General features: G+C 45.3%; 1 protein-coding gene across 16 annotated transcripts in view; it reads right to left on the bottom strand.

The window, feature by feature from the left end:
* Window positions 1-12644, bottom strand: part of RAPGEF6 (Rap guanine nucleotide exchange factor 6) — a 238834-nt gene that overhangs the window by 69525 nt on the left and 156665 nt on the right. For all 16 annotated transcript variants that reach the window (XM_065555927.1, XM_024100179.3, XM_024100177.3 and 13 more), the window contains one exon: window positions 11704-11835. In XM_065555927.1, the coding sequence (XP_065411999.1) occupies window positions 11704-11835 (132 nt within the window). The remainder of the gene's footprint in view (window positions 1-11703; window positions 11836-12644) is intronic.

Genomic DNA, 12644 nt, shown 5'->3' with positions numbered 1-12644 from the left:
TGGGGGTTGGGGTGCAGAAGGGGGTGAGGGCTCCAGATGGGGGTGTAGTCTCTGGGGTAGGGCCAAAAATAAGGAGTTTATGTTGTGAGAGGGGGCTCGGGCTGGGGCAGCGGGTTAGGGTGCAGGGGGGAGGGTGAGGGTTCTGGCTGGGGGTGCGGGCTCTGGGGTGGGGCTCGAGATGAGGGGCTGGGGGTGCAGAAGGATGCTCCGGGCTGGGACCGAGGGGTTCGGAGGGCAGGAGAGGTTCAGGAGTGCAGGCTCTGGGCGGCGCTTAACTCAAGCAGCTCCCAGAAACCGCGGCATGCCCCCCCTCCAGCTCCTATACACAGAGGGGCAGCCAGGAGGCTCTAAACACCGCCCCGCTCACAGGCTCTGTCCCTGCAGCTCCCACTGGCCGTGATTCCAGGCCAATGGGAGCTGCGGGGGCGGCGCTTGGGGCAGAGGCAGTGTGCAGAGCCCCCTCGCTGCCCCAACACATAGGAGTCAAAGGGGGGAGATGCCGCTGCTTCCGAGAGCCGCACGGCACCACAGCATGTGCAGAGCGGGGCAAGCCCCTGACTCCGCTCCCTGGCTGAAGTGCCGGAGCACGGCAAGTCCAGAACCCTGCTCCCCGGTGGGAGCTCAAGGGCCAGATTAAAACGCTTGAAGGGCTGGACGCGGCCCCCAGGTCATAGTTTTCCCACCCCTGCATTAACTGCTTTGGAATTAAGCCCAAGTGCAAACTGTGTTTGGAGAGTCTCTCAGCAGCACAGTACCTTTATTCAATAATTTCTAGCCTTTCTATAGCTAATTAGCCTGAATTTTTATTGTGTTTTTCAATCAGAGCAACACAGATTGTGGACCTCACTTCCCAGTTTGACAAGCTCAAGCTAAAATACTAAAGTTTAAGCATATATGCAGAATAAGGGGAAGAGGGTTGTTTGTTTGGTTCTGTTTTTTTCTGATTTAGGTGACAATCAGCCAATAAAAGACATGCTACCCTTCTTTCTACAGGCAAAAGAAAGAAGTGCTAGAATGCATCCAGCCGCTTCAGGAATGCATAAGGGGAAGGGACAAGAAGCAATCACCACCTCCCAGACCTCTAAGCAATCCAGCTATGATGACAGTCCATGCAGACCCAGTCTGAAACTGCCACAGCAAGTCACTCTGGCTCTCTAGGGTGACATGTTTTCCTACAAGCAGACAACGGCCCCCACCACTTAATGTGCGGTGAGGTCATTCCCCAAGGGTAAAAGTGAACTTTCTTTTATTATGCCCTAGTCTACTATGCCCGTGAACAAATAATTACCTATGAAATAACAGATGGTTCTTAAACTGTGTCCCAAGGACCACTTGCAGATGGCCCCCAAGGTGTTCATAGGTTACATAGTGATTAGGGTTACCATACGTCCGGATTTCCCCGGACATGTCCGGCTTTTTGGTCCCCAAATCCCCGTCTGGGGGGAATTGCCAAAAAGCCAGACATGTCCGGGGAAATAGGGAGGCTAGGCTCTCCGAATTTGTGTGTGTGGGTCGCCCGCTGTGACATCATCTCGGTGCGACACTCGGCTCCTGCCCAGGGCATGCTGGGGGCTGTAGTCCGGCCGGGCCTCACGCTCCAGGGAGAGCCGGGAGAGGGGAGCGGACGAGAACTACAACTCCCAGCGGCCCCTGCGACGCGACCAACCTGCCCCTGTGAGGCAGCAAGCCGTCGGGGGAGGGGGGGCACGGGCCCCTGTCCTTTGGGTGGGGGGTGTCTCTGGGCGCCGCTCGGCAGCCAGCGCCGGGCTGGGGGGCGCCCCCGGGGGGCTTGTGGACGCCAGAGCGTTGCGGGCAGCCGGCACTGTCCGGATTTGCATCCCCCTGGGGCTGGAGCTGCGCCCACGGCCCCGGGCACCAGTCACGTAGGGTTACCATATGTCCATTTTTTCCCGGACACGTCCGGCTTTTCGGCAATCAAACCCTCATCCGGGGGGAATTGCCAAAAAGCCGAACATGTCCAGAAAAATACCGGATGGGCACTTCCCCTCCCGCGGCTGCTGTGCTCCTCCCCTCTCAGACTTCGGCTCTGTTTAAGAGCCAAGCTGCCCGAGCCAGCGCTACCGGCTTCGGGCAGCCCCCGTGCCTCCGGACCCCAAGCCGCCGGCCGGGCACTTCCCTTCCTGGGCTCCAGCTGCTCTGCTCCGGCGGCGCAAGGTCCGGAGGCACGGGGGCTGCCCGAAGCTGGTAGCGCTGGCTCAGGCAGCTTGGCTCTTAAACAGAGCCGAAGTCTGAGTCAGGGGAGGAGCAGAGCAGCTGGAGCCGGGGAGGAGAAGTGCCCGGCCGGCGGCTGGGGTCCGGAGGCAAGGGGGCTGCCTGAAGCCAGAGCGCTCGGGCAGCTTGGCTCTTAAACAGAGCCGAAGAGTCAGGGGAGGAGCACAGCAGCTGGAGCCTGGGAGGGGAAGTACCCGGCTGGGGGCGCAGGGTCCGGAGGCATAGGGGCTGCCCGAAGCCCGAGCGCTACCGGCTTCATGGTTTGCCGGGCAGCCTCCAGACCCTGCGCCCCCAGCTGGGCGCTTCCCCTCCCGGGCTCCAGCTGTGCTGGGGAAGCGCCGGCCGGGGGCACAGGGTCTGGAGGCTGCCCAGCAAACTGTGAAGCTGGTAGCGCTTGGGCAGTCCTTTTCGCATGGCTGGGAGGGAGGAGGGGGAGTTAGGGCGGGGACTTTGGGGAATGGGCGGGGTTGGGGCCGGGGTTGGGAAAGGGGCGGGGCCAGGGCCCCGTGGAGTGTCCTCTTTTTGTATTTTTTAAATATGGTAACCCTAATAGTGATGGGAGAAAACCTGGGGGCTTTGGACAGCACACATTGAGCTATCTGTAGTAACAGCTGTTCCTGCTGCCAAGAATGATACCACAGCTGCTTCTACTATCCATTATTACAAACACTGTCAACTTCAAAATTCCTTGATGAACTGTTAAATCCACTAATTTATTTATTTTTCAATGAACAGAATGTGTGCCGGTCGCATAGCCTGTGAGCACATTTACATGATAAATATGCAATTATTTAATTTCTGATACATGGAGTGGCAATAATAACCAGTCAAAATGCCACCATCCCTTAATAACCAGCAGAATGCAATCACTGACTCATCTCCACAAAACCATTACACAAATAAGGATTTGCAGGATGAGGAGGTGCAGGGAACCCTATTAACAAACTAGCGTTTACCTAAGGCAAAAAAGCCCAAGTAAAACAATGGGCATTACACACCATGTTTGGAAGGTCAAACTTTAATTTTCAGTTTTCAATTTTACATAATACAAGCACAACTCTGTAATTACACAATGTACAAACAACAAGGTGACAAAACTGTATTTTCAAAAAGCTATGCCCTTCGGCTTGACCTATGTTGTAGATCTGAAAGACTCTTAAGAGCTAAACTGTTTAGTACTTTAAACAGACTAATATTTACTCCTTAAGAGAATAAAATGCATCAGTCTCACAAACCAGCACCAAAATAAAAATAGCAACTTAATCGACTCTATTAATGATTTAACATTTCATTTCATATTAAGTAGAACTACTGTAAGAGCAACAATTCTAAGCACATGTCAATTACGAAAAGGTCAGCAGTTGTCACCTTGTTTACCATTGTGGATGAACATTAATTATTAACCAACACTAGATCAATGATAAGAACAGCCTCCAAGTCCAAACTGCACATAAATTAGTTAGAGATGTATTTATTTTGTTTTTGTTTTTTTACAGAAGCTAGCTTATTCCAGGGAAATAGTCTAAGAGGAATGAAGAAATGGCCTTTCAGACAATCTCCTTAATTCACAATAGTACTATAGAATAGCGTGCCCTCCTTTTAGCCTGACTTCTTTTAAAAATGCAGACTCAAATCTTCTTAAAAACATACAGGGTACGTCTTCACTTACCGGAGGGTCCGGCGGCAGGAAATCGATGTTCTGGGATCGATCCCGGAAGTGCTCGCCGTCGACGGCGGTACTCCAGCTCGCCGAGAGGAGTACGCGGCATCGACGGGGGAGCCTCCCTGCCGCGTCTGGACCCGCGGTAAGTTCGGACTAAGGTACTTCGAATTCAGCTACGTTATTAACGTAGCTGAATTTGCGTACCTTAGTCCGAAGTGGGGGCGAAGTGGGGACCAGGCCACAGACACCAGTATGTTCCAATAAACTTTTGAAACTTAACTCTTATAAAGCATTTAAGTTACAAAGGAAACCTAATATTATTAAAACAAAATATATTTCAGAGGCACGTAGAGCTATTTAGGACCAAAGTTTCACCTGTCTGAAAATCGTTAGCACATCATGATTGCTGCGTTTCAGTCTCCCAATTCACCAAAGGGGAAAGAACACAGCTTCAGTCATTATCATTACACAGCAGAGATATTTGAAGTTTAAATGAAAACAAGAGGTATGTCAACTCAGCAGGCAATAAGAAAGCAACATAGGTAGAACAAGTTAACAACCAGCAATATTCTCTGAAATGCTGACAGTATTCATGGCAAGAAGGGAAGTATTACACCAAAGCTGTGATCTTGTGGTCCTCAAGAACCAAGGTAAAACGCAATAATATTTTAACTATTAAGAAATTATAAACTATGGATAGTAAAATCACAGCAATGTAACACTATAAGTACCTGATTTTTTTTTTAAAGGGAGGCTAAATTAAGATCAGTAGCTTAAAGGGTAAAAAACATTACATTAATGTTTTAATTATTCTAGAACCAAGCCTTACAAATCGAAGAAATTCAGAGTAACGTTACACATAACTGAAATCCAGAAAAAGGCTCGTAAGATATAGAAATGTATAGCTGAGGCACCTAAGCAACCTTCACTCTGTTCTGTAGTAGCATTATGAAATAACTATTTGATTATGAATAATGCATTTTAGCATTTGTAGCTTCAGAGTAGATTAAACTGGACTTCTAAAAAACAGTTTTTCTCTCATATTTTCCCACCTTGTGGTGTCACTATAGGAAGAAATTCACACTACACATTCTCTTTCACACTGGAATGCCACACAGAAGTTCTCAGTGAAAGGCACTTCACACACACTGACTGGTACTCCTGAAGGAATTCTGTGCCAAAAATTTTAAAATTCTGAGTACAATATTATAAAATTCTGCATATTTTGTCAGTAAATAAATGTGGAGGCTCCAGCATGGCAGTGAGGAGCAGAAGCCATTGGCTGCACAGAGGTGGGAGATCGTGTCCAGGGGGAGGGCTGCAGGATGAACTTGGCGGCAAGTCTGCACCCAACCCTGACACAGGGCAAGGTCCAGGACTAAGCCTGAAACACCCCAGGGCCCTGTCCCTCCGTGTCAGGTGCACCAACATAGCAAGTGAGAGGGACAGTCTCACACACATGCTCAGCACTAGCCCCCAATCCAGGTGTGGGACAGGCAGACTCAGCCCAGCAGGATCCAAGTGTGGAGGGGCTTCGTGTGTGGGGATCCAGGTGTGGGGTGCAAGGATTCTGTGTGGGGCAATCTGGGTGCGGGCAGCTCCGGGGAGCCGGGGTCGGGGATCAGGTATTGGGGGAGTGGGGCTTGGAGAGGCAGGGGTCTGGGTGTGGCTGGTTGGGACTCAGTGGAATGAGGGGGTGGGTGCAGTTGACTTCTCGGGGTGGTCCAGCTCCGGGGAGGGAGGGCTCGTTGGGGTGGGGGTTTGACTGTGTGCGGCACAGTGGAGGATGATCTGGGTGCAGAGGTAGGGATCTAGATGCAGGAGTGGTGGGGCTTGGCAGGAGGGATCTAAGTGCTGGGAGTGGGGTTCAGCAGCGGGGTTTGGGTGCAGAGGGGTGAAGTTCGGCGGGGTGATGGTTCAAGTGTGGAGAGCTCGGTGGGGTGGGGGTTCTGGATGCACAGGGGTTGGGCGGACAGGGGATCAACTCCTGTATAGTGACCTCTCCTTCCCAGCTGAGGAGCGATGGGGGCAGGAAGTGGGGGGCAATGGAAGTGGTGCAGAGCTTCCTGAAGCCAGGGGAGGTTTCTGGGGGTCAATATGACCCAACCCCAGATGCTCCTTGTAGAGGAAGAAGTAGTCCTGTCCTCCCCTACCCCCAGCCCAGCCAGGACTATCAGCTGAGCCTGGTGCAGGGTACGAGCCACCAGCTGGGCAATCCCCAGCCCCACCATGGTGATTTATCTCTTAGACGGCTGCACTGGGTGCCCAAAACGATGGGACCAGGCTGCTGGGGATGGGTGCATGACAGCTCTTGCAGCTTCCCTTTGCTTCCCCATCAGAAGTCATTTTTCTGCAGGGAAGCAAAGAAATCTGCGGGGAACATGAGTTCTGCATGTGCGCAGTAGTGCAGAATTCCCTCAGGAGTAGACTGGGTCCTTTTCTTAGGAATTAACTTTCAAGGTATGGTCAAAGCTCTTATGGTCCCACTCACTGTAATGTTAGAATCACAATGCTGATTGGGAGCACTGCTGCACAACAGCTCTGACAGCCTGCACCAAAAGTGCTGAATGAAAGAGATGAAGAAGCAAAGAAAAACAAGAAGGAGAATGGCAAAACTAAACGGATAGCAAGAAGGTAAATCAAGATTTGACAATCAATAATAGTGTGGCAGCCTACAAAGGCACTGCAAGATCTAAAAATTGATATATAAAACCCTTATTAAACTAGGAACAAGACCCTTTTCCTCAAAGGTGATAGGGATCAGTTGGGTGTCGTTGAGGAAGTCATTATATTCATGACTATTTAACTTCCCGTTTCTATCTAAACTGCAAAATTTTGCAAAAAAGTACTCCAGTGCACTTACAGTAATGGGTGCAAGGTAAGTTTTAAGAAAATTTAAAAACTGCCACTTCATGCAAAATAAATACATTTCAATTAATAGTTTTGAATTAAATTAATCTACGTATTTTCTTGATCTTAAAAACAGCATGCTGCAATCTGTTGACCAACACAGTTTCTGTAGCACTCGAAGAAAGTCAGAACTTATAGATTCAAGAATAGCTATAGATGCAAAGGGCCAGCTCCGTGACTCTTCTTAAGCTCCCTTTGTGCTTCTTCAGCAGCTCTAAACAGACTTAAGGCTTGTCTTCACTACCAGGGTAAGTTGACCTAAGTTACGCTATTCTATTCCAGCTATGTGAATAACTTAGCTGGAATCGATGTAGCTTAGGTCGATTTACCACGATGTCTTCACTGTGTTGTGTCCACAGGAGACACTCTCCCGTCAACTTACATTACTCTTCTTGGAGAGATGGAGTACCGAGTTGACGAGAGAGCGCTCTGCCATCGCTTTAGAGAGTCTTCACTAGATCCGCTAAATCGACACCCACTGCATTGATTGCAGCAGCATCGATCTCCCCGGTAGTGAAGACAAGCCTTTAAAGTTACCCAAAGAGGGTAGCTGATGACTCCTGTAGTGTAGGGGTTGTTCCAGGGTGGGCTGGGGACAGGCAGGGTGTGTGTCAGGGATAGGAACAGGCAGAGTTGGAGCACAACGTGCTCCAGTAATCCTTGCTGGCAGATCAGCTCCTTGAGGGCTATTATCTGCCAGTGTGTGCAAGTGCAGCCCTGAGATGACAGAAACTTGGGCCAGTTCAACATCTAGCAGGTCCCAGAATTTGGGGCAGACTGGGGAAGGGGGAAGTACCATAAACAATGCCTACCTCTTCAAGTGCAGAGTTCTGCTCCAGATCTAACCCTATCTCTTTATCTAGAGAGAGAGAGATATTCTAATACTCTAGGAGGCATTCATATAATGTCACTGATTTTGTTCATGTTCTGTTAGAATAAAATGTTCACTGCACTGATTAAACAAAACTACAATAGTGAAGTCTGAAAATACAGCAAAAGTAATTAATAAACCCAAACTTTTTAAATGAAGTCAAGGTGTTTGAGTGAACTACCCTGTGGCTGTGTGAACTCTTCCCCACACAAATGGAAAGCTGCTTGTGAACTGTACCCTGCAGTTTTTTCCACGGGTATTGGAAATTAGTTGAGCCATATCTGTTCGCTTGGAGGATCAAATGGGTTAGGTTTTAGATTAAATGTGATTATTTCACACAGCTCTGCTTATCTTTTTGCTAGGGAAGCATTACAAGAAATGAAGCACTGAGCTTTATCCACAAGAGAAAGAAAATATCTGGCTGGAAGTTCACCATCTGGTGGGTCTTATTGCTACTATAAAACAATGTATACATATAAAATGAGAACAGTCAGCTGTGGTCATTCATTTGATGTTATAGACACAGGCACAACACCATGAACAGTCAGTTTGAAAGCTCTGTCTACATCCGTTGTTCTAGCAATGATGGGGAAAAAGTCTTAAATTACTTATTTTCAATTGTTTGTGAAATCAATTAAGGGCTTAATGCTATATAGTCAGAGAAATTCTCATAGACAGCAATAATTTTCTGCTCATCTAGAATTCAACAGGGGAGTGTTCTTTTCCTGTTTTACATCCTGAAGACAGAAATAGCCGGGATGAGCGAAACTCCTTTTCAACGCTATAGCATGGAGAAATCTAAACCATGTTAACAAAACTTGCAGAAGAGGTAACAAAACTTTCCACTGTTCTCAATCTCACCTTCCTATCCTCTCCTGACCTCTACTTCTGTCATTAGCATCACACCAGAAAGAAATGAAAAAGATTCTATAAACAAGTTTAAGGTGCCATAAATTTCAAGCTTAGTTCACCTTAATCAAATTTTGTGTGTTCAAAACACAACTCTTCTTTCGCTGATGTTAGTTTTGTTGCTGAACTTAAAATGTTACCTCTACTACACATGGAAAACATTTAGTATTCACAAGAAACTAAACTGATTGCCAAAGCCCAATATTATTTTACCTAATATTTTCTGGAAGATAGCTAACGTAACGTCAATATTTAAAAAGGGCTCTAGAGGTGATCCCGGCAATTACAGACCAGTAAGTCTAACATTGGTACCGGGCAAATTAATTGAAACAATAGCAAAGAATAAAATTGTCAGACACATAGAAGAACATAAATTGTTGGGCAAAAAAGTCAACATGGTTTCTGTAAAGGGAAATCATGTCTTACTAATCTATTAGAGTTCTCTGAAGGGGTCAACAAACGTGGACAAGGGGGATCCAGTGGACATAGTGTACTTAGATTTTCAGAAACCCTTTGACAAGGTCCCTCACCAAAGGCTCTTATGTAAATTAAGTTGTCATGGGATAAGAAGGAAGATCCTTTCATGGGTTGAGAACTGGTTAAAAGACAGGTAAACAAAGGGTAGGAATAAATGGTAAATTTTCAGGATGGAGAGGGGTAACTAGTGGTGTTTCCCAAGGGTCAGTCCTAGGACCAATCCTATTAAAAACTTATAAATAAATGATCTGGAGAAAGGGGTAAACAGTGAGGTGGCAAAGTTTGCAGATGATACTAAACTGCTCAAGACCATTAAGACCAAAGCAGACTGAGAAGAACTTCAAAAAGATCTCACAAAACTAAGTGATTTGGCAACAAAATGGCAAATGAAATTTAATGTGGATAAAACTAAAATAATGCACATTAGAAAACATAACCCCAACTATACATACAATATGATGGGGGCTAATTTAGCTACAACTAATCAGGAAAGAGATCTTGGAGTCATCGTGGATAGTTCTCTGAAGACGTCCACACAGTGTGCAGCGGCAGTCAAAAAAGCAAACAGGATGTTAGGAATCATTCAAAAAAGGGATAGAGAATAAATATAAATAAATAAATAAATAAATAAATAAATAAATAAATAGAGATATTCCTATCTCAAGAACTGGAAGGGACCCCGAAAGGTCACCGAGTCCAGTCCCCTGCCTAGGATTTTGCCCCAGACCCCTAAGTGGCCCATCAAGGATTGAACTCACAACCCTGGGTTTAGCAGGCCAATGCTCAAACCACTGAGCTATCCCTCCCCCCGAATAAGACAGAACACTGCATACAGATGTGGTCTCTGCATCTCAAAATAGATATACTGGTATTAGAAAAGGTTTAGAGAAGGTTCTCCTCAGGGTCCCATATGAGGAGAAATTAAAGAGGCTAGGACTTTTCAGCTTGGAAAAGAGGAGACTAAGGGGGGATATGGTAGAGGTATACAAAATCATGAGTGGTGTGGAGAAAGTGAATAAGGAAAAGTTATTTACTTGATCCCATAATATAAGAACTAGGGGCTACTAAATGAAATTAATGGGCAGCAGATTTAAAACAAATAAAAGGAAGTTCTTCACACAGCGCACAGTCAACCTGTGGAACTCCTTGCCTGAGGAGGTTGTGAAGGCTAGGACTATAACAGGGTTTAAAAGAGAACTAGATAAATTCATGGAGGTTAAGTCCATTAATGGCTATTAGCCAGGACAGGTAAGGAATGGTGTCCCTAGCCTCTGTTTGTCAGAGGATGGAGATGGATGGCAGGAGAGAGATCACTTGATCATTACCTCTTAGGTTCATTCCCTCTGGGGCACCTAGCATTGGTCACTGTCAGTAGACAGGATACTGGGCTGAATGGATCTTTGGTATGACCCAGTATGGCCATTCTTATGTTCTGCCAACATTTTAAATAATGAAAGCAACAGATTCTTTGTAATTTCAACACACTATCCCATACTGTATGAGCATTGTGCACTGACTGATGCATTACACAATACAACGAAATGCTACACCATGAAAATATTATGTCCTCCAAAAATAATTCAAGGAAAAAACAGGAAAGACAAGATTTGACATTCCTAATATTTCTAAGGTTAGAAAAAAAACCTAGCAGCAGAAAAAAAAACCATCAAGCTTTTTATGGATAATAAAGATGGAAAAAATGCATACATACAATTCCTTTTTTTTTTGCAGGTCGCATACAAATCACGTGTTAAGTGGTGTTCAGGGCTGTGCATTGACTCCTAACTATATTTCACCCTGCATCATAATTCCACTCTTGTTTTTCACAACACCACATTTTTTAACTAATACAAACCTGGACTTTATTTTAGTCCTATAAAAATAAGTGAAAACACGATTGCTAATCTTATGCTGCTCTCTCTCTGTCACCACTTCTTATGGAGACAAGGTGGGGGAAGTAGTATCTTTTATTGGATCAACTTCTGATGGTGAAAGAGGCAAGCTTTCAAGTCACACAGAGCTCTTCTTCTGGTCTAGGAAAGGTACTCCTAGTGTCACAGCAAATGCAAGGTAGAACAGATTGTTTAGCATAAGTAGTATTTTGCTGTGACGTGGGAGTACCTTTCCCAGACCCGAAGAAGAGCTCTGGGTGGCTCAAAAGCTGGTCTCTCTCACCATCAGAAGTTGGTCTAATAATAGATATTCCTTCCCCTAATTCGTCTCTCTAATATCCTGGGACTGACACAGCTACAACTACACTGCATACCACTTCCAATGATCAGTTTCACCTAGCTCATTGCCAAAGGAGGTGGCAGTGAGGGAAGAAAAGCAGGTGAGATGCACAAAGAATAGGAGTGTAAAATAAAGAAAAAAATGCCAGTGTATGCCTATTAGTAAAGATTTTTTTTAAACAAAACTGCCAAAATGTAATAGCTTTAGATAAAATTCTGCACTGACCTGAAAAATCAGACATGCACCCAACACCAAACCTACAGTACTTGCTTAAATTTATTACATGGAAGTGAAAGTGGCACTAATAAAGTACTATTTTACCCTTTTAAATGTTAAAAAGGCAAAATGCAGAATGTTACAATACAAATGTTCCCTCCCTGCAAAAAACAAGAAACTTCTGCAATTTTACCTGGTAGATATCTGATAAGCTGCTGCTTCCAGAGTCACTGGCAATGCTACATCCAGACTGGCTGGAAGGGACATGAGTCACCTGTGGATGTGGATTGTCTGTAAGATGCATCTTGGTAAGGTCTGCTGGAAGCTGTGAACAGAAGGAAAAAATAATGTAACAAGTATAAAAATCTGATTTGAACACAAGTTACTGAATAAAGCTTTTGCTAAACATTTGATTCAGCCTTCATTTTGTAAGGCAGATTTGGATCAAGCTCACCCAAACCCTAACAGATTTAAGATTTGACATGACAGAATAGGAAGGATCCTATAAACTCAAGGTCAATCACAAGGTCAAAAACAAACACACAAGATGTACACCCCACCACCACAGAAGAGGCATAAAATGACAAAGGGGTTATGCTAGCCAGCTAACCAGTAAATGCAGAGAAAAACTATTACTTTCCAAGTTGCAAAGTGAGGACTTAAGGACTCCTGTTTACAAATACATCCATTTTAATAAAGAATAATTTTATACAAAACATCTTTGCTAAGTTTTTGGCTGTTAAATATTTTTTTTTACTATTTTAATTGAACTAAATATACAAGGCGTGCCATACACAGTCCTGATCATTAAAACAGAAGAAGCTCTTCAAATGTAACTGTTTTTTAATGTAGGGTTCAATCTTGCAAACACCTCCGACTGAAATCAGTGAAATTACTCTCAGCAGTAAGCATTTGCAGGATCTGGGCCTCCTTGAGTTCAATGAAATAACTACTGTAATCTATTTTATGCCACTGTAATAGCCACGGATATCAGATTTGTTTTAAAAACTCATGTAATTATTTCTCAGCTCATTAGAGGGCCACTATGAAACTTGTGACAGGATTGGGTTTTTTAAGATCCAAGATTCCAAGTCTAGACATACATACATACATACATATACACACACACACACA

The sequence above is a fragment of the Chrysemys picta genome, chromosome 8 (assembly GCF_011386835.1).
Source record: "Chrysemys picta bellii isolate R12L10 chromosome 8, ASM1138683v2, whole genome shotgun sequence".
NCBI lineage: Eukaryota > Metazoa > Chordata > Testudines > Emydidae > Chrysemys > Chrysemys picta.
Note: the sequence above shows the minus strand (reverse complement) of the source record. Positions and strands in the feature narration are given on the sequence as shown.